The sequence below is a fragment of the Balaenoptera ricei genome, chromosome 8, assembly GCF_028023285.1.
Source record: "Balaenoptera ricei isolate mBalRic1 chromosome 8, mBalRic1.hap2, whole genome shotgun sequence".
Classification (NCBI taxonomy): domain Eukaryota; kingdom Metazoa; phylum Chordata; class Mammalia; order Artiodactyla; family Balaenopteridae; genus Balaenoptera; species Balaenoptera ricei.
In genome coordinates, this window is record NC_082646.1 from 65,916,040 (window position 1) to 65,943,412 (window position 27,373).

At 40.5% G+C, this 27,373-nt stretch overlaps 1 protein-coding gene across 9 annotated transcripts in view; it reads right to left on the minus strand.

The window, feature by feature from the left end:
* Positions 1–27,373, minus strand: part of RIC3 (RIC3 acetylcholine receptor chaperone) — a 54,104-nt gene that overhangs the window by 3,112 nt on the left and 23,619 nt on the right. Inside the window, exons 2-7 of one of the 9 annotated variants that reach the window (XR_009504649.1) lie at positions 20,131–20,357; positions 18,718–18,793; positions 16,708–16,801; positions 7,908–8,056; positions 1,610–2,057; positions 1,175–1,329 (exon numbers count right to left, since the gene is read on the minus strand). Coding sequence is in view for 7 of the 9 variants with exons in the window: in XM_059931045.1 (XP_059787028.1) it covers positions 1,606–2,057; positions 7,908–8,056; positions 16,708–16,801; positions 18,718–18,793; positions 20,131–20,357 (998 nt within the window). In the remaining 2 variants the exon portion in view is untranslated. Of the gene's footprint in view, positions 1–1,174; positions 1,330–1,483; positions 2,058–7,907; positions 8,100–12,428; positions 12,498–16,707; positions 16,802–18,717; positions 18,794–20,130; positions 20,358–27,373 lie in introns of those variants that run through there. The other 8 variants (XR_009504648.1, XM_059931047.1, XM_059931045.1 and 5 more) reach the window with 8 other exon arrangements.

The window sequence follows — 27,373 nt, forward strand, 5'->3', positions numbered from 1 at the left end:
TGTTTTCAGTACATTTTAAACTGTATTCTTTACAAGTGAATCAAATGTTCCACACAGAGACAATATGCTTTCTATAGACTCAGTCTTCAATGACTTTTCTCTGTAGTCATTAACTAACAAGAAATGCACAGCAGTAGCTGATACATTATCTTAATATGATCCTGTACCTGTGACAGCAGTGTTTATGCTTATGTGATTTAATAGTGATTAAACTATTTTCCTGGCCTCTTGCTCATGCCAGGCACAATGGAACTCTAAAAGCCGAGTCTACCTTTACATGATTTCTTAATTTTCAAGTCTTCTGCATTTCATGACTGGGAATATCCTCAGGAATGTGTCCTCTTTAAACTCTTAGGTCTTACCTGTAAACTGAATTCACTCATCCTTACTAGACAGAATACATCTTACCTCAAGGAGACACATGACAGATGGCAGCTCAGAGATTAGGCTTTTGGTTTGGTCACAATCCTCCCAGTCCTAACCTACCTCCTACTTTGCCCAGCTTTCTCAGTAGACTCAGATATCCAAATATGGAGCAAATGGTCTCTTCCTGGGCACTGCTACATTGGGTCCCTGCAACTTCCCTGCTGGGCTGGCACTTGGTCTATAAGCTCAGTCCTCCTCGTTTCTGTTTCAATTGAATTTGTTGTGAGGACAAATTTCCCAGAGGGTACAACATTCAGAAACAGCATCTAAGCAAGGACTGCCTGTAAGCGCATCGGTTCTCTCCCCATCACCAGCTCCCTGGCCTTCTGAGCATCTCGTGGCAGGACCACCACCCTTCGGCAGGCTTTCCTGAAGCCTCAAACCTTGGCTCTGCAGGGCAAGGACTAAAGTCTCTAACTCAAGTTTCCTCCGGCCACTGAAGACCAGAGGTACAAAGGTACTTATGCATTTGGCAGTTCTGTTAAGCAGAACAGGGATAAAGGAAGCTAGAGATCCAGGCAATATTAGAGCAAAACCATCCCCCAACAAGCCTCTGGGTTCATTCTCAGGTCAGTGGGAGTCTTCTATTCTGGAGAAAAGTGGAGATCTGAGGCAGCCGGGGTGCTCCTAAAAAGGGCCTTGCTGTGAGCAAGGGGCTTCAGTTCAGACAGCAGAGTCTCACCCTGCTCTGGCCCCACCATCCCCACTAACAAAAAGGTTTTCTTCTTGAGCGCAGCGGACTACTAACCTGCTCAAGGCCCACAGAATAAGGCATTCTGGACTCTGAAATCTTCACTCTTACAACCTTATGTCCTCGTCATGTATAATCTGATGTTCGTTCACAGGTAAACCATCTGTTACTCCTAACACGAAGAGTCAGACCTCTGCCCTGAGTGGTCCCGTCTGTAATTACAATAGATGGAAAATTACTCAGTGGATCAACTCTCTGATGGAGGAAAGGCAGGAAGAGAAAGAGGGAAGCTGTCTTGTGTTCATACTGATCACTGTGATGTTTTACAGGTGACAGGTGTGTAAGCACCAGGAAGGACACATGATATCCATGGCAGTGGCCTGATTGGCTATGATATTTAAACACAGAGAATGAAATACAGGGCACAGGGCCAAGGATGAAATCAGAGAGGAGAGAAAGGTCACCTTGGGACTAGAGTAATAGGCACCTCACCAAACTGGCTGGCTGTACTCTAAACGGTGGGGGTCCCGCTTCCTCAGCATGCCCCCTGGATCTGCTTTATCAGCACTGACGCCTGGCCCTTCATCTCTCAAGTCGCGGGGCCACATTTCTTTGGTGGTCTCCTCTTGCTCACGGTAACTATCTGCACCAAATCCAGCATTCTCTGCCAAGACAGCGGGATCCTCTTCTTCATGAGAACAGCAGGAACATGTTTCTGCCTCTGGGTCACACGAGGTAACAGAATTATCTTCCTGAGCTCTGGGGTCAGCAGGCATTTCCCACCCCAAATGGCCTGATCCTTCTTCTATCACTCCCATTCTTTCAGCTATTTCCTCGGCAGAGGGCTCTTTTGGGTCAGGGTAATCCACCAGGATTGTTTCTTGCCTATGCTTGATGCAATCTGAAAGGTCATAAATTGGATAAGTCTCTTCAGGGTAACCTAGAGAAAAAAGCAGAACAAAGTCTTACAAAGAATGTCTCTTCCAAATAAAGTGTCAGGCTCAAAAAGGCTTCTCAAGCAGCAGCCATCCTATCCCAACAAATCCATTCAAGAAATCTCTAAGATGATTCTAACGGTTCTCAAGTTTCACTTAAGCAAATTCTTGGCGATCTGGCTGACTGTCCCCCAGCTCTTTGAAATACAAATCAATTCAGTTGAAAATCCCTTCTTAAGCGCAGGGTGCTTGGGGCAGAGTGTAAGTCTCACTCCTCAAGCTTCTGCAGTAGTGATGAAGATTAAACAAACAACATGAGCCTCAGTTTAAAAAAAATGTACCAAACACCAGATGGAGAGAGCATAGCTCAAGGCTAATGTTTATAATTTCTATTTGGAACCATTTCCAAATCTTCCTGGGGGGTGGCGGGGGGGGGGGGTGGGGAGGAGGGAGGAGGAAAGGAATGCTGAGCTCTTTGAAAAATACACGACAAAGCCTTCTACTAATCAAAACAATTGAAATGGCTTGCAAGCATCAGAAAGAGAGCATTTTAGCAATACATGCCCAAGATCCCGAAGGACAAGGACTGCATTTTCAGAAGGCAGAATTTCCATTGTTGGCTTCTTCCTCTTCACAAAAGGGAACAAAAGAAAACAACAAACTGGTAAACAAAATGAATCCCAGCAATGATAATGAGAAAAGAGAAAATGTTGCCAAACTGAAGAACAAAATGAAATACATCTGTGTCAGCCAAGCCGAGCCTGAGCAGCAGATGGGCCGTGCTGGAGCTCATATGCCAGTGCTGGCAACAGCGGCCATGCTCACCGCACAATGTGAAAGCTGGAGAATTTGAAATCCATTTGCACATTATGATAATTGGCAAATTGAACCCTAACATAAACCATTTTTTTGCCTACAAATTCTGAAAAGCAGGGGTCTTTTTTGGTGCCATGTAGAGACATTTTTACAACATTTATAATTAGGGGAAAAAAAACAGTCACACAGACTCATTTGTAGAAAATTTGAAAAACAGACAAGTTTTAAAAAGAAAACACAAATCACCTAGAATCCCACCACTGATAACAATGTGTTGTGTTACCTCTGGCCTTTTTATCACATATAAACATATATCTTTCTCTTTTTTAACAAAGAGGGATCATACTGTATATAAAATGTTGTACCCAGATTTTTTTCATTCAACATTGTATCATGAGCCCTTCTCCATGTTATTAGGCATTTTAAAGTTGGCTGCAAAGTATCCCATCATACAGCTACGTAACTGACATGATTCATGCCTCTTCTATAAGACATTTAGATTCTTTCCAATTTTCCCTTATAAGTTTCATATTAGTTAAGATCTCTGAATATAAATCTATGTCCACTTCCCTATTTCTTTAAGATAGACTTTTAGAAATATGAAAACCAGACCAAAGGGAATGGACATTTTAAAAGCCTTTTTTACACTCTGCCAAATTACTTTCCAGAAGAATGGTATAAATTTTTAGTCCTACCAGTGACGTAAAAAACTGGCCATCTTATCACATTCTCACCAGCACTAACAGTAGTAATGTCAAGAATCTTGCCAATGCAGTCTTAGTTCCCAGGCTTAACTTACTGTGGATGGAATGCTAGGTAAACTGGAGCTTCGCTACCCAAGGCCCTCACAGTCTCCTTGGTCAAGGGCAGAGGCTGGGGAAGTCCATTTGCTAGTTAGCTCCTAGCCACTGCATGCCTAAGAGAAGTCCATTCTCTGGCATGTTGCTGCCCTGTCCCCACCAGGAACAAAGCTTGCCGTTGGAATTCCATGACTATCTGCTTTGGTTTACGAGGGGGAAGCCTGCTGAGGAGAATCAAACAGTGACTCACATAACTACTTAGGTAGCCCGTATCAGCCAAGGCACTGGTTACCCAAAACTTCATTAGAAACATGAGCAAGCAACAAAAACTCACTGGTCCTACGAGGAAATCAGCAGCTCACAACAGGAACCAAACTAAGCAAACTATGTAAATAGCCCCTGAAAAAAGTCAATGCAGGAAACAAGAGTTAATGTCAATCAGCTTATAATTGATGTTCCCAGTAATATTCAACAGGTTATTGAACATATAAAACCAACCAGGCTTCAGTATAAAAAAGGGAGCAAACACAATGTAAGAGAGAGCTGTTAGAAACAGAAACTCAGCATTACAAAAAAAATTTAAACTTAATGGAGGAAGAAAAGAGTAGGTTGAAATAGACATGACTGAAAACCAAATTAATATATTAGAAGTTCAAGGTGAGGAATTCTCCCAGGACAAAGATAAATATGGTAAAGAAATGGAAATTATGAGAAAAAAGATAAGCTGCATAGAAGACCCATCCAAGATCCAATCTCAGCATTACTAGAATTCTACAATGAGAGGGCAGAGTAGGTTAAATGGAAGCAATAATCAAAATTATAAGAAAATATTCTTTAGTTGAAAAAATAACTCAAGTCTTCAGATGGATAAATGCTAGGTAAAAATACCTTGAAAAATCCATACGGAGACAAATTCAAATTTTGGGGGTGGGGAGGGATGGGGGAGGGACTTAAGGAAGTATTCTGACAGATACAAAAATTAATAAAAAATTTAAATTCGGGCTTCCCTGGTGGCGCAGTGGTTGAGAATCTGCCTGCCAATGCAGGGGACACGGGTTTGAGCCCTGGTCTGGGAAGCTCCCACATGCCGCGGAGCAACTAGACCCGTGAGCCACAATTACTGAGCCTGCGCGTCTGGAGCCTATGCTCTGCAACAAGAGAGGCCGCGATAGTGAGAGGCCCACGCACCACGATGAAGAGTGGCCCCCACTTGCCGCAACTAGAGAAAGCCCTCGCACAGAAACGAAGACCCAACACAGCCATAAATAAATAAACAAAAAATTAAAAAAAAAATTTAAATTCAAGAAAGAAGGTACTGTATACAAGAAAGTGGTAAAAAATGAAATCAATAAGACTTATCAATGTAAAATAATCATTGATAATGTGGTTAGAAATTTAATGCCATTGTTAAGAAATACTTAAAAGATAAAAGGCTAATACCTGTAAAAGCTAACATCACTTGTAGCTAAAATTCTACATAATTTCAACAAAACCTAAGCAGTAGGTAGAAAATAAATATGATAAAAACTTTACCTTATTTGGGAACAAGATTATATAATGAAGATTTGCAATTTGGAAGAAAAAAAGGAATTCCAATTTTCATTTCATTGATTACTAGTGAGAATGGAATAATTTTTCTTCTGTTTTGTAGCCAGTTGCACTGTTTTCTTTTGTGCACTGCATATCTAGGTGGATATCAGTGTTTTCTAAATTAGTTGTAGAACTTTTTATATATTAAAGATATCAGCTTCTTTGCTGATATCAGTCATATTTGTTACAAATCTTTTTGCAGTTTACTGTTGGCTTTGAAAACTTTTTGACATTCTCTGATCTGCAGAAAAGTTTTAAGTACACTATGTAAAACACTATCCTTTCCTTTATAATTTCTTGCATTGCTTTTTTAAACTAACTTTTTATTTTGTGTTAATCGTAGATTCACATCTGGTTATAAGAAATAATACAGAAATCCCATGTACCCTTTACCTAGTTTCTTCTAATGGTAACACCTTGCAAAACTATATGCTACAATATCACAACAAGGATATTAATACTGATACAGTCAATATACAGAGCTTTTCTATCACCACAAGGATCCCTTATGTTGCCCTTTCCTGGCCACACCCATTCCCTCCTGCTCCCACTCCCTCCTTAACCTCTGGCAACTACTAGTTTGTTCTCCATTTCTATAATTTTGCCATTTCAAGAAGGTTATATAAATAGAAACACATTATATAACCTTTTGGAATTAGCTTTTTTTCATTCAGCATAATCATCTGGAAATTCATGCAAGTTGCTGCACGTATCAACAGTCCATTCCTTTTTATTGCTGAGTAGTACTTCACAGTCTGTACGTACCAACACAGTGTTTAACCATTCACCTGTGGAAGGATGTTTGGGTTGTTTCCAGTTTGGGGCTATGACAAATAAAGCTGCTATAAATATTCATGTACAAGTGTTATCTGAACATAAAACTTTCCATTTCCCTGGGATAAATGTCCAGGAGTACAACTGCAAGGCTGTGTAGTAGCTACATATTTAGTTTTTTAAGAAACTGCCAAACTTTTTTCCAGTGTGGGTATATTTTACATCCCCACCAGCAACATAAGAGTGAATCCAACTTCTTGATCTAAAGATTCAATATAATGCCAATTAAAATCCCATCAGGCTTTTTTTTTGTAGAAAGTGACACAATGATTCTATAATATATGAAAATGTGAAGTGCCTAGAATTACCAAAATAATTTTGGAAAAAAACATAGTTGAAGAACTTGGACTACCTGACTTCAAGACAATATAAAGACACAGTGATAAAGACATTATGGCACTGGTGTAAGTATAGACACATAGATCAGTGAAACAGAACAGTAAGTCCAGAATATACCCACACATACATGGTCAAATGATTTTCTATTTTCCAGAAGGGGAAGGGTTGGTTGATTTCCAACCAACACACCAAGGTAATTAAATGTAACAAAATAAACTGGAACAATAGGATATCAATATGGAAGAATATTAACCTCAGTCCTGATACCTCACACCATATACCTCACACCATATATAAATAACTAAAAATAGATCACAGGCCTAAATGTAAGAGCTAAAACCATACAATTTCTAGAAGAAAACAGAGGAGTTAGGCAAACTTTGAGTTAGGCAAAGGCTTCTTAAACGCACACAAAGAAAGTGAGTCATAAAAGAGAAAATGATAAACTGGACTTCATCAAAATGAAAAAAACTTCTGTTCTTTGAAAGATGTCACTAAGAAAATAAAAAGGCAAGCCACAGATTAGGGGAAAATATTTGCAAAATTCATAACTGACAACTTATATCCAGACTATAGAAGGAACCCTTGCAACTAGAATACAACCAACTCAATAAAGAAAGTGGCAAACAACGTGAACAAACACTTCACCAAAGATATACAGATGGCAAAAAAGTGTGTGAAAAAATGTTCAACATCATTAGTCATTGGGGAAATGCATACTAAAGTCACAAGCTAGATACCATTATACACTCACTTGAATAGCTAAAATTTAAAAGACTGACGATACCAAGTGTTACCAAGGATGTGGAGGACTGCAATTCTCATACATTTCAAGTGGGAAGGCAAAATGGCAGAGCCACTTTGGAAAGCAGGTTGACAGTTTCTAACAAAGTTGAACATACATGTATAAAATGCCAAAACCTCATTCCTAGATATACACAAATATATGTTCCAACAAAAACACGTACGTAAAAGTTCATAGTAGATTGCTTCATAATAGCTCAAAGCTGGCACCCAAATGTTCCTGAACTGGTGAATGGAGAAACAAACTATATCCAGACAAAAGAACACTACTCAGCAATTAAAAGAGAGAGAGAACTACTAATACACTCAACACATGAAGCTCAAAAGCGTTATACTAAATCAACAAAGCCAGAAACAAAAGAGCATGTGCAGTATGATCCATTTATATAGAAAAGGTAAAACTCTAGGGACAGAAAGCAGTTCAGCTGTTGCCAGAGCAGGAGGGGATTAGCAGCAACGGGGTGGGAACTTTCTGAGATGATGGAAATATCATGACTAAATCATCGCTATGGTATGATTATATTTGTCAAAACTTATCCAACTATACACTTAAAATTGGTGAATTGTATTGTATCTACATTATACCTCAGTAATAAAGCTGACTTTTAAAAATTTTGTAAGATCTCTTTTCTGGGCTGAGGGTTAACAAAGAGATACGAAGACACTGTTTACCTTCCCAGTCCTCCATGTAAGGGGCCTCCTCAGCTTCTTTCTCTGGAGTGGGGCTGTCAATGAATTTTCCTTCTTTCATGACCCTGGTGATTTCTCGGAGCTGATGCAGCAATCGTTTTTCTTGGTCAGAAGTCACGGCCTGTGCTCTGCTTAGAAACAGCAGACAATCCGGCCAGTTAGTGGTAAATACTCCTAGGCAAGGAACATAAACATCACTGTGATCTGTCTGGACTCCAGGAAGTTCAACAGCAACAGATAATTACTCTGGGAACTGATCCTGGAACTGCATAGCTGGGAACTAGAGATGTTAGTTCAATGTTTTGATTTTATAAATGGGAAAACTAAGGCCCAGAATAGATCAAGTGACTGTCCAAGGTCCCAGAAAGATTTAATGTCAATACTGGGACAAGACCCCAGATGTCTTAGCCTTCAGTTCAGTGTTCTTTCAGTACACCTCACTGCCCTGATTCTCTAATCTCAAGCAATTTCACCATTACTTATATTATTCCATTTACAAACAAGCCACTTTTCTCTGAAGCAATGTCATCAAAAGAAAATGTGTTGGACCATTTGCCTCAACTAGGGAAAAATATGCTACTAGGCCAACCCTGGAATTACCAGGCTGAATCTGCTTGTGCAGAAATAAAGATATATCCTAAAATTTCAGAGCTGGATCATTCTGACAAATCACCTAAACCAGAGAAATTGGGGAAACTGAGGCCCATGGAGGGGAAATTATACATTATCACACTGTTAGTTAATGTCAGCTCTAAAACTAAAGTCTCCTGACTTCTGACAGCATTCTGGTGCAATTCTTGAAGCACAGTGCTCAAGCTGCACAGTTCAGAAAACCTGGGTGTGACCCCTAACTTAGCTGTGTGGCTCTGGAGAAATGTCTACACAAGTAAGATGAGGCGCAAGGATAATGGTGTGACTCTTTGAGAGAGAAGCGCTGCGTGGAACTGACAGGCAGGCAAGGCCCTACTCAGAAGACTGAGAACTGTCTGCTTTGGGACCAGTTTTATCTAGTGGCAGGATTTAACAGAGGCTACTTATGCTCCTCTTAAAAACCCAAAGCACCCGACGTCAGTACAACACTCATGAAGAAGAAATGATACACTCTGTACCAGCCTCATGGAGGTGCCATCAATCTTTCTAATAGTCCAGCCCCGAGCCTACGTTTCTTTTTACATTTAACCTACATTACGTTACCCTTAATGACTAATAGGGAATTAGAAAAAACTGCTTCTCCTGCCAACATTAAGATGGCAGCTGAGGAAAATGGAGATGCAACATTTCTACAGACCTCAGTGGGAGGAAAACAAAAGCCCCATGAGCTCCACTTTCTCTACGATAAATGGCCTCAAAGCCATGAACTGAAGAAGCCTGTCTGTTCTACATGCAGCTGAACAGCTGATTTACTCTTTCCCATCAGTACAGGAGTGCTGACTCACCCTAACTACTCATGTATTCTATAATCCCTAATCCTTACTGTCACAACAACTCACTTTGTGGGAGGCTTCTGGGGCAGCTAGGTCACCCCTAGCTAAAAGAGCCTATGTGATTATCACAACATGCTACACACGTTACTTCTCTGGACTGTATTTAGTACATTCTGATTTCTACTGAACGAAACAGTCTTAACTTTGTTTCCTAACTCATGGAAAATTGGAACCTTTAAATAAAAGGGGGATGGGTAGGCTAAGAGAAGCAGAAACAGACAAGAGAAGCTTTCTTAGAGAATTCCAAACTAAAGTGTCTTCAGGTGTACTCAGTGTCCATATCATACGTTAGGCAATTAATCGTGGTCCACCTTACATCTTCTGAATTTATTGCAATGAAGACTTTCATGGATTTCTCATTGTCTCAACTTGGTTTGATACTCCTGGAGGGCAGTGGTAAGTTCACAACAGGCACAGTGTACAGCCACAGTGTCATGAACATTTTAAGTGCTCAATAAATATGTGTTAGTTTGATTGATCCCCATTTCCTCACTATACCTTTTCTTCTACCTCCCTGAAATCTGGCTTCCACTCCATCATTTTACCAAAACTTGTGAAAATCAATGATCAGTGACCACTTTACTTTTTTTTTTGCTGTGCAGCATGTGGGATCTTAGTTCCCTGACCAAGGATCGAACCCAAACCTCCTGCAGTGGAAGCACAAAGTCGTAACCACTGGACTGCCCAAGGAATTCCCCAATGACCACTTTAAAGTCCAAAAGTCTTTTTTCTCACATTTCATGCTCCTTGACTTTCTGTACTATGGACCATCCTCTCCTTGAAATGTCCTCCTCCCTTGGCATTTGTATTCCTCCCACTTATTTAACCATTCCTTGTATCTTTGATCCTGGCTCACTTTCCTACTCCCACATCCTAAAACATGGTTTTCCTGAAGGCTCAATCCTAGGACTCTTGTTTCTCCACTCCTACAGGCATGCCCTCAGGAAGCTGACCCAATTACACAGATTAAACCATCACCTCTACACAGATGCCCAATCTCTACCTCTAATCTTGACTTTTCACACAAAGGCCAGTCTCATAACTCCAGTTACCTCCTGGGCATTTCTACTTGGAGGCCTTGTCACTATAATAAAGTTAAACTTAAATTCACCCTTCAAAACCCTGTCCTAGTTGGCCCAGTATCATGAGCAGCTGCATGAACAGGTAAGCTAGGTGAGGTTGGCTATGGCCGATTCCAAGATGTTAGAAAAATAAAATGTCAAGTTGGGAGATAACTCAGACTTTTGAGTGCTATTGCTGTAAATCCAGAGGAATCATCAAGTTCTGAGTCCAAGAGTTAAACACAGAGAGAAGAATGAAACAGTTTCTTCGAACACCATTCATGAGAACAGAAACCAGACCAGCAAAAGAATGCTGGCGACTGCCACACAGTAATTATATGCCTCAAGGATTTGGTGATCTCATCTTTCCCGCATGGCCCTTACCTCTTACTCCCAGCCAGATGACTTCCGAACTTGTGTCCTCTGTTCTGACCTCAACACCCAAATTTCCTATTGTTGTTGTATATCATACATGGATGTTCTGATGGCACTTCAACCATACTCAAAGCTGAACTTATGATCCCTATTCCAAAGCCTTGTCTTCATTCTTCTGTGTTTTTATTTTGGTTGATGCCATAATCTTCCTCCCAGTTTGGGCTGTAAGTCTCCAGATCACCCATCTCTTCCCCTTCACTTCTCTTATCTAGTTTGTTCTCCTTTGGAAAACCAATCCCTCTTCTGCTCACAGTGCAGAGGCTGAAGCCATCCATCCCCTCGCTTCTCCTTCTAGAGTGGCCACATGGCCCATGGCCTATCATCACACTCCATCCCCTTGGCTGCAGTGACTGATTCAATGATATATACAGCTGGGCCAACTATACTGTCTCCTAAAACTGGATCTTGAACACAGTGAAGCCTGAACTGAAAATTTTTCATGTTAATTCATCCTGGCAGCAGTCCTTGAAGAGACTGTCTATTTGCTCCTGCTCCTAAATCCCTAGAGCTGCTCTGGTTCCCACTCTTCCTGAAACTTAGATCTTCAGCTATTCTTTTGAGACTGTAAGCTACCCCATACTCTTCCAAAAAATTCGGCCACACCCCCCAAAAAACAAATTTTTGCTACCCAGAGTTGTCTGCTTGCAACCAAGGAATCCTGATACAGCCTGTGATTCTTTTTTCCTCCTTGAAGTCCCCTTAATTTGCCCCCACCTCTTTTCTACTCTCACTGGCCTATTTATCACTTTTGCTAGAATTTTTTCAATATCCTAGCATATAGCCACCCTAAACATGAGTTATTTTTCTCAAGCACAGCAGATTATGCCATTTCTTTTCAAAAGCCTTCAGAGGCACTCCACTGTAAAGACAATAAATTCCAACTTCTCAGCCTACCATTCAGGGCCTTCCAGTCTGCCCCCAGTTTACTTTTCTAGTTTTTTCTCCCATTAGTTACCTCCCTAACCATTTACCACAGCCCTGGTGTACCCTACTCCCGTTACTTTGAACTACTCGCTCTTCCAAAAAACATGCCTGACTTCTCACCTTGTTTGCTGCTTGTGCCACCCTCTCCCTCTGGAACATTTTTCCCCCAACTCTGCCAGAGGGAATCCTTCCATCCTGTAAGGCTTATTTAAATTCTCTCTTTTTCTTGAGACCTTCTGTGGTAGGCAGAATAATGTCTCCTCACCACCCCCCCAAATATGTCCACATCCTAGTCCCTGGAACCTATAATGATGTTACCTTATACATAAGGGGACTTCAGGATGCAAATGGAATAAAAGTTGCAAATCAGCTGGCCTTAAAATAGATTATCCTGGATTATCTGGGAGGACACAATGTATTTATGAGGGTCCTTAAAAGTAGAAGCGGGAGGCAGAAGAGGCCAAAGTAATAATGTAATGTATGAAAGTCTCAACCCACTGTTGCTGGCTTTGAAAGTGGAGGAAAGGGTCCATGAGCCAAGGAATGTGGGCAGCTTCTAAAATCTGAAAAAGGCAAGGAAACAGATTTTACCCCAGAGCCTCCAGATGGGAATGCAGTCCGGCAAACACCTTGATTTTAGCTCAGTGTAGGACTTCTAACATACAGACCTATAAGAAACAACGTGTATTGTTTTAAGACATTAAGTTCGGGATAATTTGTTATAGCAGCCACAGAAAACTAATACACGTTCCCAGAGCACACTTTTTCTCTCTGAGACGCAGTTCCTTAAAGAGAAAATAATACCTGCTATTGACAACCACAGAGGGCTGTGCAGAATGAAAATAGGTACCAAAGATACTCTTATTATTGCTGAAAATGCCAGCTTTAAACTACTTTCTTTACATCTACCTCATTCATTCTTTCAACATGTACAGACACTGTCAATGTGCCAGCACTAGGAACGAAATTTGAACAATGAGCCAGCTCTAGGAATGCAAGGTTGAACAATGAAAATTCCCTGTCCTCAATAAGGTTACAGGGCATTAGGGAAGACAGAAAAGTTAACAGAAGATAAGGAAGTAATATGATGCTTACATTATCCAGCAAACAGAGGTGGCCAAGGGAGGATATGGGAGGAACACCTAACCAAGTTGTGGGTTCAGGGAAAGACTCTCAGAGGAAATGATGTCTAAGCTGAGACCTCTAGGACAAGAGTTAAAACAAGTGTGTGTGGGGAGGCAGTCGGGGGCAACATCCAAGCAAAGGAAAAGAGTATATGCAAAATCCTAGAAGCAAAAGTGCCCAGGTTACTTCAGAGGAACAGCAAGCAGTCAGTGTGGCTGGACCACAGACACAGAGAGAGAGAGTAATGGAGAAAGATAAAGCAATTGAGGTATGCAGAGCCACGTCACCTAGGACCATGTAAGTCATGCTAAAGATTCTACTCTTTATCAAGAGCAACAGGGACCTACTGAAGGGTTAAAACAAAAGACGTAATCCACTGGTTTGGAAAGCAGAAAGTGAATTGAAAGGAGGCAAATTAGAGGAAAAGAAACCACATGAGATAGTTCTAACCTATGTCAAAAATAAAGGCATTCTCTACTCACTCACTTACTCATTCTTCCATTTCAATTAATACTTTTCTAAAGCCTACTACTGGCTTGTGCTAGGCTCTGGGAATAAGAAGGATAATCCCTGCCCTAGTAGAGTTTAGAGTGTTTTACAGGGAGACAGACTTATTAATTTGGAAGAAATGACAAGACATGGTGATTAATGAGATATGGGAAGTGAAGGAAAAGGTGAATCAAAGATGACATCTAATTTCTGCTTTGGGCAACTAAGTAGATGGAGGAGCCATTTGCTGAGATGGGGAACATTAAAGGTAGAATAGGTTCATCTAGGGGTAGATGATGAGTTCCATTTTGGATGTTCATTCACTCAGGGGACATTTACTGTCTGATGAGGATAAGAGTAGCTATCTATGAGACATGTCAAGTAGGACCCTGAATATAGAGGTCAGCAAATGAAGAGAAGGATCTCAACAGGGAATGGCCATGATTTACTCTTCTATCATGGTAATAAGTACAGATGCTTGCATCAAAAGTGAATATCTACTCTTTTTCAATGGTATTTACTTAGTACCTACTATGTGAACACAGTGAACAAGAGAGACTAAGCCTGTCCTCAGAGTTTACAACCCCACAACGCCTGCCAGAAATCTGTGGTCCCACATACATGCTCAACATGCCTGCCAAGGTGTTTGCTGCCAGAGGCTGCACCCTCATTTCTCCTCTTGGGCCATTCCATGCTTCTAGGTAAATAATTACAGTGGGACATGCTGCTCCAGGAAGGAACTTTCACTGATCACAAGGACAAAAATGAGGACACCTTGATTCAGATTCCTAGATCCTTTCCTTAGTCTTTGTGTCCTTGGGCTAGAGAGTCTGCTTAATATCAGACATAACATGGCACAATACCAACCTTCCAGGAGGCTTAATTATTTAAAAATGTGTGCAGACTTATATCGCTTACAGGTGAAAGCTGTCTGAAAAGTTTTGTTAGGTAGTATTAAAAACCTTTCCCATATTTTGATTCTTACATAAGCATTAAGATGAAGTATCAGAAAGAGCATATTTTGGGAATTTTAAGCAAAATCTTACAGTCCATAGTGATATTATATAAAAGGACTTTGAAGGCTGCAAATGAACATGTCTTCTTTGTCTTAAATCCTCTCCTTGACCTCCAGAAGCCTGGCAATGTGATAAAATCTTATCTGACAGAAAAAATACTGGGGTATTTTGGGCTCTTCTAATAATCCTAGAAGCACAGACTTGTAAAAGAACAAAATGCCAAAGAAACTAAGGTTAAAGGCTTTAAGTATAAAAAGGAAAAGAATGTAAAACACGCAGCTACCTAACCCTTGCAGTTTTGAAGGTGGAAGTCCCATAGGGCCTACCTGTAAGGATAAAAGGTTTTAGATTAAGGAGTTTCAGAGAGAAGGTCACCTCCTTATAGACTGGAAAATGAGACATCTGGGAAAGAGAGACACAAGCTATGCTCTCCTGAGTGGAAGGAGAGCTGCTCCCTGGTTCCTGAGAGGTACTGTGGAAAATATTTTACACAATCATTGCCATGTGGCAGTGGCCTCAGCATGTTCTCAAAGAGCCCACACTCCAGCAACTTACTAGGAGTATATAACCTGAGCTAGGACCCGCTGCCCCAGAAACAATGAGATGGCGCAGCTCCAGGGGCGGTGGCGGTGGTGACACTCCTCTGCCTTCGCACATAAAACGCGGAGCAGCAACCCCGGCTGGCACAAGGAGGACACACAGTAGTTAGGGGTCACAGCACTGCACCCCTGGCGTCGGCAATGGACAAATGGTATGCGTGGTGGGGTTATTTGGTTTGAGCTAAGGGAGTCTGAATAGCAGTGAAGAATAGTGAGAAAATATCTTCACATGGTTTCTTAGCCCAGGGGTTGGATCTCCCAGGTGGGAGGCCCTGCCCACAGATACTCACCTATAGTTTTCCTGACACTTAGGTGTGGCCTAGGGCTTCAAATAGACCAGGGCCAGGGTACAGATATTTTCTGAGGCACGAGGGTCTACAGAAGTCTGGTACTTCCCCACCCAGACTGTGAATGGTACAGGATAAGGGCAGAAAATGCCAGAAAAGTATAGCTGCACAAATTGGTTCAGTCACACTCATACAAAACAGTCAAACATTAGATAATGCATATAAAGCATTAGCTTAGAGCTTTGTTCTTAGTAAGTGCTCAATAATGCCAAATAGTATTATCCACTCACAGAGATATACTCATGTATAGATATGTACACCTATCTCTACCACTCTGGAAAAGTCCAGATAGTCACTCTGCTTTCTGGACCAAAAGAAGGTCAAGGGTCATGGGCCCAGATAGGCAAGGTTCACCCTCATAAATGTCATTTCAGCAGCAATGTAGACTTTGCAGGGAAACGCCAAGCCAAGGGACTTCAATTCGAGGATGTTTACTCTTCTCCTATCCGGCCAAAGATGGGCAAGGCGGGAGCCAGGAAGCAGGGAAAACAGTATGGGGCACTAGTAACACAAGGATGGCAAACAGAAGAGGCTAAGGTAGAGCAGTTTTCTGGGGCAAAGACTCCACCCTGAGCCCACGGGGCTATAGGAGGGACCTTTCAATACATCCTCCTGCATGGGATTTTGCCGCTTACCCCCAGTGCTTCCTCCATTCTTGTCAGAAGGCCTAGCACGAACCGAATCCCTCTTTGTTCTCAATCTCACATTCTGGTTTCTCCTCCCTGGCCTTCCTACACCCACGTTTCCTTAGTTGATGCCCACTTCCATCAACCCCCTGAAGCCACCTTTTCAGATCCTCAGCCAGCCCTGTAGCAAGAGGAGTGTATTTTCGCTGCAGAGCATCCTAAAGGGCTAGTTTGGCTCCTGACACCTACTTCACATGTCTAGTTCTGTTCTGGAAAAGTCAACACAAAACAAATGCGTACTCTGATCGTACTTGCTCTCTTCTCTCATTCTGCCTCAAACAGAAACCACAATATTTAATAATCTGGTTTTACTTAAAATTCTGCCTTTTTTTAGACAGCTAGGATACTGTCTTCCTTAAAACCCAGTTATTTTAGCCTGTAGTATCTGCTCACAAATTTACTCACTCTCACAATAATGTTCCACAACATGGAACATATACTCTTGAAAATGAAACTGCTTGAAAGTGTGAAAATGGAAATGTTCAGTGAAAAATAATATGTTAGTGACAAATATGATAACAGTGAAAGCAAGTGGGCCAGAAATCAAAGAAAAACAAAATTTTGAATTGACTCTCTAAATGGGAAACAGTCTGATCTTTGTTATGCGAAAACGTACCTCTCACCATTAGGCCCCACTCTGTTGATTAGTTTTTCCATGGCTTCCTCTGTCTCCTTCAGTTTTTCTTGTAGTTGAACAAGCTCAAAATTGGCTGAAAAATAAGCATCAATCTAAGAACCATCATGTACAACTCCCTAAGCCCTTTTCTGAAACATGGCTGGCTGTGACGCTCTACAATAATCCAGACTGGTCCTGAGAGTCAGGCTGGTCCTGAGATGCAGCTAATCCAATCAGGACACAAAGGGTACTGAGGTCTAGACACCAAGATCTAAAGGATACATGTTTAGAAAGTGATGAATAAATCACTCTCTCACACACAGAAATATAGCAGGACCAAAGAAAATACCTAAGAGTGAAAAACATAGCCCTGCACAGTCAGCCAAGAAGGAATGAAGATAACTCCTTTCTAATTCAAATGATACTTGAGGATAAAGTACCAAACCTGGTAAAGGACTTCAGAAAAGGTGTTAAGACCTTGAAATGAATGATATTTCACCTGTCCCTAGGATCTAAAAACTTATATGGAAGATAACAGTATAAAAGTTACTCTTCTTCAATAGAAGAGGTCTTGAACTAGGGCTGAGACCTTCCTGCCCAAGGTTTTCTACTTCAGTCATCTGGGGTGAGTGGTATAACCCTATCTCCCAGAAGCAGCTTTCTCAACAAGGGTCAGAAAGGACCACAACTACTGAAAGTAATGTTAAGACCCTAAAAGTAGAACATAAAAAAATCAATCACTCAATCAGTACATGAAATGAACTTTAAGGTAACAGGAAAATAAAATGTTGCTCATTATGTAGATAATCTAGTTATTCTGTTTCACATCCGAGTATCATTCTACGCAGATATATTTAGAGGATCACTATAAAATGTAATATTTCAAAGGCTTTTTAGTACTTGTACAACAAATTCTTATGCATGCAATTAACATCTGTGCCACATAAATGCTTAGGTTATTTTTATTTTCTTTATGATTCAAAATTGAAGCATAAGAAGTTGATATAATTGCTACTACATTATAAAACAGCTGCTCTTAGGAATTCATTTTATTTACTTCTTTCTGTTTTAAATGCATTATGTGACAGGATAAAGAATTTGCTACTCTTTAGTTCACAAGTCTTTAAAAACAATTTCATGATGCATTTACAATCACTTTTGGTAAGACACTATTTCAATTAAGAATACAAAAATTGAAAAAAAGAAAAGAATACAGCAGGGATCACAGTCATTTTGCTGACGTCTTTCTTTTAAAAACCTCCGATGAGGCTTCAGTATCCACAGGATAGTTTGGCCTTCAACAACACAGCTTATCCTACCTACTCTTCATGCCTTCTTTCCCACAGCTGCCCTCTGTCAGACTGCGTCTTACTCAAGCACCCTATCTAATAGGCCCTCCTTCATACACAGCTAGGTGCGATTTCCCAGAAGGCTTTTGCCAAGTCCCTTCCTTCTAGGTAGTAAACTTTTCACAAGTTATTTTTCCCTGACATTCATCCTAGACTATAAATTCTCAGAGGGAAGAGCCATGCCATATATATTTCATTTTTCCAGAGAGCACGGAATATTCTAATTGGTCGGTAAATATTTGATGATCATGTTTCAAGAGTAAGAAGTGTTAAACTCTGTCTCTAGATCTAATAACTGACTTTGACAATGACTTGATCTCACTGCCTCAGTTTTCCTCTATGTGAAATAAAGAAATTTGCTACCAATATTCTGAAGTCTAGAAATGAGAAGTAACCCATTCCGAGCGTAAAATATTAATCTCCTAATATATAAAAAAGTGAACTGGTGGTTGTGTACTTTTTATAACTATCTTTCCCTCAAAAGCCCAACATCAATATGGAAACTTGAGAATTCCCAGAGCTAAGGTAAAAATCGGCATCAGATTAATCTGGGACAACTTTTGAGAAACGCTTTTAAGACATATCCACAGATTGTCCCTCTGGCTGTATTACAGCTGTCTGACTCAATGAAACTTATAAATATACTGAAAGGGGCACTTACTAATTTTCCTGTGGGTGCTTCCAGGTGTGGCAGTAGAGCACTTCCGATCCTCTGCAGTACTTTTCCCCTTTGAGAGCTGAGAATTGAACGAGGTACAGTACATCAACAGCAGCTCAGAACCTCAAAGTCATGGAACCCCTCATATTAAATGGAAAAAAAAAAAAGGTTGGAAGAAAATCAAATCAAATAGCAACATTAGAGAAACATCTCAAAAAAAAAAAAAAAAGCCAACAGAAGGTTTCCAAGTAAAAAATTATCAAGGTCAAGGCACAAGAAAAAAATCTCTTCACAAGCCATCTGCCTTGCCCATGCTCATCCAAGACTCAACCTGGGCTGCCTGCAGAATTCCTAGGCAAGAACGAAGTCACCTCTTACTCTAGCTAGGAGGGCAGCCTCCTGCCTCTACTTACAGTGCCCAGGCCCAGGCCCGTGGTTGGCCAAAGCCTGCCTGGAGGCAGAACTTAACTGGGAGTCTACTTTTAAAAGGACCCAAATCATATCTCCCCAGAGCTGGGAAATATCAGGCTTAGTTTCAGGACGCGGCAGTTCTGTTTCAGGAGAATTACTACAACCTATGTTAAAAACAGCACCTCAGGGGCTTCCCTGGTGGCGCAGTGGTTGAGAATCTGCCTGCCAATGCAGGGGACACGGGTTTGAGCCCTGGTCTGGGAAGATCCCACATGCCGCAGAGCAACTGGGCCCGTGAGCCACAATTACTGAGCCTGCGCGTCTAGAGCCTGTGCTCTGCAACAAGAGAGGCCGCGATAGTGAGAGGCCCGCGCACCGCGATGAAGAGTGGCCCCCGCTTGCCACAACTAGAGAAAGCCCTCGCACAGAAACGAAGACCCAACACAGACATAAATAAATAAATAAATAAATTTTAAAAATAAAAAAAAAATAAAAAAAAAAAAACCCAGCACCTCATACTCCTGGGGGTAAAAGGAGGAAAAAGTGGTGTTGGTACAGTCATTATTTGGCCTCACAGTGGCCACCTGGAAATCATTATGCCAATCCTCATGATAAAGTTCTTCTTAGAACATCTTTATGCCTTTATAGTTTACAAAGATGCCCAATCAAGAAAAAACTGGGGCAGGGTCGGGGGAGGGTAGGCTTTGAACTTTACTGCTCAGTGGATTAGGAACTAGAAGATTCAGGTTCAAGGCCTGGTTCTGCATTTTTAGTTGTGAATTCTGGTGCAAATTGTTTAGGTTCTGAGTGAAGATTTTCTCATCTGTAAAACTGAGATACGTGACAGCTATCCTAGGTACCTCATAAAGAGGAGGCAAGATTTAAAGAGATGATAGATTTGAAAAAGGGTTATGAACTATAAAGGGTTTTAATGCTGACAATGATTTTTATTATGATGATACTGGATTATCATTGATGTAATATGATCAGGATGAATCCACTTACCTTAAATAGAATGTATAGTATATATAAAAAAATCCCAAAACCGTAGATTGGAATAATCTGCCCCATCAGGCCTCTTCCACTACCTCCTCCTCCAGTGCCTCCACCTGGTCCTTTAGCCTTTGCAAAGGCCTCTGCAAGGTGAGACCTCTGGAAGTGAGCCCCAGAGGTCTGGCCATCTGAGGGTGCCTGGTGATGATGCATCATAGGTGGAAATCGACTCAACTTCCCTGAGAAAATAAATTAATCAGTCTTTATTACTTCTACTATTTTAAATATGGCTATTAGGAAAACACCTCACGCACTGAGATACATGACAGAAGTCAACTCAAACAAGTTTAGGAAAAAAACGGGAACTTGATTATAAGGATATAGAGGCATCACGAGAGTATCACACATATAAGAAATATCATGTGGCAATCTCTAGCTGTTCACCAAACCCATTTTCTCTTCCTTTTGGGTCCACAGGTGGATAACATTTTTCAGCTTCCCATACACTTAAATGTGGCCGTGTGACTGAGTTCCAGACAAAGCAATGTGAATGATAGGTGCTAGTTCAAGGCCTGGCCTATACAACATCCCATGTATTGAACTCCATGTTCATTTCCTTTCTGCAGGCTTGATGCTAACACCTAGGGAGACATTGGAAGTCATGTGTTGAAAATGGCAGAGCCTCCATCAACCTGAGTTCCTGAGTAACTGTGTGGCACAGAGCCCTCCACTGCCACCACCTCACCAACTTAGAACCATCTGGACCTGTTTATGTGAGTGAGAAATAAACTTCTATTGTGTTAGGGCCATTATACACTTTGGAGTCTATCTATTAGAGTAGTTAGCCATCCCTAACTAATACACATAAGGAAATGCAATGTGATCTCAGAAAAGAACACAATCAGAAACTGGAAAGCCACCAGGATACAAGACAGCTACTCTCACATTCTACTTCAATCGTTCTCCCTCTCTGTGGGACCAGAGGGCTTTTTTCTCTGTTCCTCTGTGCATATCTTCCTCATTCTCATTTCTCCGCCAGCATTTCTCTAGTTTCTCTGTAAACATAAAGGAAGATGTTCACCCCCAAACCCCTCAATCTGCATGTCCTTCAAGGGGCCAGCAGAGACTGGTCATAATTCCAAATTCCCTGCACACCTACTCAGCTTGGGTAGGTATGCAGCACTTTCCAATCAGCTGTAGCTGAGCAGACAGGATTCATGTAGTACAAACAGGGTCACAGGGGCTCAGTCCTGTGAGTGAAGTGCAGGGCTTAGAGAAAGGAGCGTGCATCAGTTTTCTCACAATTTTTCCTCCATCAGGGGCAGCCAAACATCAACAGCGTCAAGCTTCCTTCAAGTCACAGGTGAGAAAGAAAGGAAAGACATCTCTTCAAAAGGCCATGTAAACAGGCTTGTGTGGATAATCCATAGACAAAAAACACTAAGGAGCAGAAAGACTTCCCGACTCAGGCTCTAAAAATACAAACTACACAGTAAAAACTGTTGGATTTGACTTCAATAAAATTATGGATTTCTGTTCAATAAAGAATACCATGAACAGGGTTAAGATAGATGACAGACAAGGAAAAGCTTCTGCAACGTCTAAAATTGACAATGGATTAAATCTCTAGCACAGACAAGGAATTCCTACAATTTGATATGAACATCAGAGGAAACCCAATAGAAAAATGGCCAAAAGATATGAGTAGGAAACTCACAGAAAGAGAAGTTCAAATGGTTAACAAGTACATAAAGAGATGATCAAAATAAAACCAACGAGAAAAATACTAATTAAAACAATGAGCTAGCACTTATACCTATCAGAAGGGCAAAAATTAGAATGGGGGGTAATAGTAGGTACTGTCAAAGATGTGGGGAGGCAAGAACTCTCATGCATTATGGGTAAGAGTGTAAACAGACACAGTCATTCTGCTAAGTGATCTGGCTGCACTTAGTGACATTAAAGCTACTTCCTATTATCCAGTGATCCTACACTGGTGGATAAATTCCAGAGAAATTCTCAAATAAGGCTGTCTGTATCCGAATTCAAACTATATACTCTATAGACCTGTGTGAGAATGTTCACTGTGATGATGTTGTAGCAGGGAGCCTGAAGTAACTTTGATCTCTGTAACTGTTAGAATGTAGAATCAAAATGGAGTAGATACAAATATGAAATTCCACATAGCTTTTAGAAAACACTTTAGATATACCTACAGCAATATGAACATATCTTAAAAAGCACAGCATTGAAAAAAATAAGCAAATACCATATGGAAGCTAAAGACACACTATAATTATACTACCTATCTTTCAAGCAAATATGTAGGTATAAGGACATAAAACAAACACATTAGAGTGGGTGCACATGAATGGAGAAAGGAATGGGTATGTGGAGTGAAGGTAAAAGGTTAAAAAGAAAGTAACGAAATAAGAAAGCAACCTTGCACTGGTGATGTTAATCAGGGGCTATGAACTGAGGACTATCTTCAAGTCAACTCTCTGCTCCTGAGGTGAGAGAGATGGTGGGTGGGCAGGCAAGGAGTGAGATAGCCAGCCACTGGGCCTGGGAGTTGCCCTCTGCCTGTATCCTCTCTCAGCCGAGCTCCACTCCAACAATCCTTTTTTTCCTCTTGATACTGACTTCGGGTGACATGGAAGTTAGGAGAAATGCTTCTTTTTAAGAGGAGGTCAGCAACAGAAGCACAACTTCAGACAGTAGAAGAAAGCAAGCAGGTCACTACTCCTTATTCCAGGTGCTGGTGACTATTTTGCTACTAAACTGTCAAGGATCTTAATATCTTAAATGGTCCTAGCTTTAAGGCTATAATGCACTTTGAACAAATGCCTAGCCAGCATCTAAGAAGCTAACCTTTCCCTTGAGAGAATCTGATATATCGGGTGGTTACTGCTGAATAAACTAGATTTAATATCTGTAGTAATACGTTGTTGAACTTCATTTAACTGTACTGAGAAGACTGTTCTCAAAACTTGGCATAAAACAAAATATAAAAAATTAAAACCAAATAATGGCACAAAAGGCATTATTTTGCATTTCTAAAACTGAAAAATGATGATGATGCTAAACATCACACATCTGCCCCCAAAACTTTTATAGATCTGTCAGCCAAGAAGATTTATTGGACCACTATTACGTTCAGGACTGTGCTGTAGGCAGGAAAGGAGGAGAACCATAAATGAAATGGAAACAACGGTTCCCACATGAAACAATGCTTTTAAAAAGTAGTATATCCAAAACAAACAGCAAAAAAGGAACAGGGTACTATGGATCTTATTTCTAGACAAACTAAGTGTCTAAGTATTGAAAGAATGCAAAAAAAAAAAAAAAGGGAGAGGAATCAGATGGGATCAATCATTGAAGGGAGTGAGATTCAGAATAGAAGAGAAGCAAAGGCACACTAGGAGAAAAGGGGACTGTGTGCAATGAGAAAAAGATGAGAACAAAGAAATAAGAACAAAGAATAAATAAGGTTAACTACCAAATCCATTAAGGGAAGTAACAAGAGATAAGGAGAGGAAAGTAGCGGTGGGTTAAACGTTAACTTGTGTCATATAAATTTAATACTGTGGGTCTAGGATCAGGGAAATGATTCAATCAGAAGGGTGTCTGAGTAGGATTATTCCAGCAGTTGAGTAAGGACCTAACAGAGAGAAACTAGGGTCTGGGAAATCAGCCAGAAGACAGCTATAGCTATAGAAAGGAAAGGATGGGTCCAAGGGCTTTTACCATGTAATGATCAGCAACATTTAATAATGAATGTGGAGTGGGGGGTTGGAAAACTCGAAGGTTGGTTTAAGATACTAAGAGAAGACAATGAGGAAAACTGGGAGGGCTTATGGTTAGGGGAAGACTGAACACCTATTTTTCACATGTTAAATTCTAGGTGTTGTTGGCATATTCAGAGAACATTTTTATTAGACTGTAGTTAAGCTTGAGAAGAAACTGAGCTACCTAAATGACAAAGCTAATTAAAGTTGCATGAACAGTTCCCATACCAAAAAAACTGGAGGGGTATGTGTACTTATGTGCAAAAATACGAAGAAAAGAAAACTGTGCTGGTCAAAGAAGACCAGAAGCAAACCAGTATCATAAAAGTCAAAGGAGGATAGACTTTAAAGCAACTGAGAAATCTAGAACAAACTGATAAAAGACTAATGGCTATCCCTGTTTTTAGACACAATGTATTCTTGGGAAAAGAATGGCCATCGTATGTAATCTTGACTGTCTACCTATTTGGACAATAACAGAAACCAATATACTACAAAGCATCATAGAATCTTCAGAGTCAGAAAGAGGCTTAAAAGTCATCCAGCCTCTCAACAAATGCTATGGGGACAAGACATTCACATGCAAAAGAATGAAGTTAGACCCCTACCTCACACCATATTAAATTTCTAAAAATTAACTGAAAATAGATTAGAGACCTAAATATAAGAGCCAAAACCATAAAAGTCTTAGAAAAAAAATAAACATAAATCCTTGTGACCTTAGATTAGGCACTGTTTTCTTAGATATGACACCAAAAGCACAAGCAACCAAAGGAAAAATAAGTGGACTTCATCAAATTTTAAAACTTTTGTGTGGCAAAGACACCATCAAGAAAGTGAAGACAACCCACTGAATGAAAGAAAACATCATATATCTGATAAAGGTTGAGTATCCAAAATAGATAAAGAACTCCTACCACTCAACAAAAAGACAACCCAATTAAAAATGAACAAAATATCTTAATAGACATTTTTCCAAAGAAGATATATAATGGCCAACATGCACATGAAAAGATGTTCAACATCACTAGCGATCAAAGAAATGTAAATTAAACCCACAATGAGACAGAACTTTACACCCACAGGATGCTATAAGCAAAAAGACATAATCGATGGGACTTCCCTGGTGGCGCAGTGGTTAAGAATCTGCCTGCCAATGCAGGGGACACGAGTTCATGCCCTTGCCCGGGAAGATCCCACATGCCACGGAGCAACTAAGCCCGTGTGCCACAACTACTGAGCCTGCGCTCTAGAGGCCAAGCTCTAGAGCCCACGAGCCACAACTACTGAGCCCGCGTGCCACAACTACAGAAGCCCATGCGCCTAGAGACCGTGCTCTGCAACAAGAGAAGCCACCAAAAAGAGAAGCCCGCACACTGCAATGAAGAGTAGCCCCCGTTTGCCACAACTAGAGAAAGCCCGTGTGCAGCAATGAAGACCCAACACAGCCAAAAAATAAATTAATTAAAAAAAAAAGACATAATCAAAAGTGTTGGCAAGGATGTGGAGAAAATGGAACTACTGTACTCTGCTGGGTGGGAATGTAAAATAGTGCAGCTGCTTTGAAAAACAGTCTGGCGGTTCCTCAAACAGGTAAAGTTTCCATATGACCCAGCAATTCTGCCCTTAGGTATATACCCAAGAAGAATATGCTCACACAAAAACTTATGTACAAAAAAGATCTTGCTGTGATTTATGTTAAAGAGTGTTCTTCCTATGTTTTCCTGTAAGAGTTCTATAGTGTTAGGTCTTGCATTTAGGTCTTTAATCCATTTTAAGTTTGTTTTTGTGTATGGTGTTTTATATATATATATATATACACACACGCACGTATGTGGAATCTAGAAAAATGGTACAGATGAACCTATTTACAGGGCAGGAATAGAGATGCAGACATAGGGGACAGACGTGTGGACATGGTGGGGGTTGGGGAGGGAGGGTGGGATGAACTGGGAGACTGGGATTGACGTCTGTGCATTGCCATGTGTAAAACAGATAGCTAGTGGGAACCTGCGGTATACCGCAGGGAGCTCAGCTCGGTGCTCTGTGGTGATCTAGATGGATGCGATGGGGGGTGGGGTGGGAGAGAGGTCCAAGAGAGAGGGGATATATGTATACATATAGCTGATTCACTTCATTGTACAGCAGAAACTAACACAACATTGTAAAGCAACTATACCCCAATTAAAAAAAAAACACTTTTGTACAAATGTTTAAAGCAGTATTATTCATAATGGCCAGATGTTCATCAGCTAATAAAAATGTGCTATATCCATACAATGGAACAGTATTTGGCCATAAAAGAGGAAGGAAGTACAGACACATGCTACAGTATGGATGAACTCGAAATCATAATCCTAAGTGAAGAAAAGCCAGTCATGCAAGACTACATATTATATGATTCCATTAATATGAAGTGTTCAGAATAGGCAAATCCATAGAGACAGAGAGTAGATTTGTGGTTGCTTGCTGGGGGGAGGTAGGGAGGGTGGAGAGGGGGCAGAGGAGAGTGACTGCTAATGGGTATGGTTTTTTTTTTCTTAAGGTGTGATGATTCTGATGATGGTAGTACAACTTTGTGACTATATTAAAAGCCACTGACTGTGCACTTTAAACAGGTAAATTGCACGATATGTTATTTATCTCTCAATAAATTGGAAATTTTTAAAAAGAGTTATCTAGTGGTGGTCTTGACTCCGCTGAATACCATCAAACAGGAAACTCAGTACTTCCCCCCACAGGAAGCCCATGCCACCTCTATACAGCTCTGATTGTTAGAACTGTCTTCTTTATATTGAGTTAATGGGTGAGCAATGGGAGTAAGAAAGAAAGTGTGATATAGGGTTTCAAAAAGCAATACTAAATGAATGGTGATATGGCAAGAAGGAGAGAAACATTAAAATTGATTTCAAAAGAGATTACTGATAAAGAGATTGTAGACTAGAATCAAAGAAGCACTGAAAAAGTAGAGAATACTATTTTCAAAGGTAGGAGGGGGAACTGAGAGCAATGGAAGAGACAGGCTAGATGGTAAAAATATGTTTTATAACCTAGGAGAAATCTGTGCATTTTATATTCAATGTAATAGTTCACATATTTACTACTGAACACTTAACAACATGCCAGGTACTGTGCCAGACACTGAGATTAAAATGATAAATAAAACAATTCCTGTATTTAAAAAGTTTATGGATAAGAAGTATAGTTACAACATGGTAACTGTACTGTAACCATCAAATCCAATGGCTTTTACTCAGCTCTCACTCTTAAGACTCCTCTCCTACACAAGAAAGTGATTACCACAAGTTATTCAATAAATATTGGATTAATCTGAACAAATTCTTGTCAAACTTTCCTGCCTTAATATCTGTGGCACATCACTCTCCTGATTTCTTCTTTCCCCACTGACTAGTCCTTCAACCTATTTCTTCCCATCTCTTTTACTGGCTCTTCTTTAATCCTCTCTC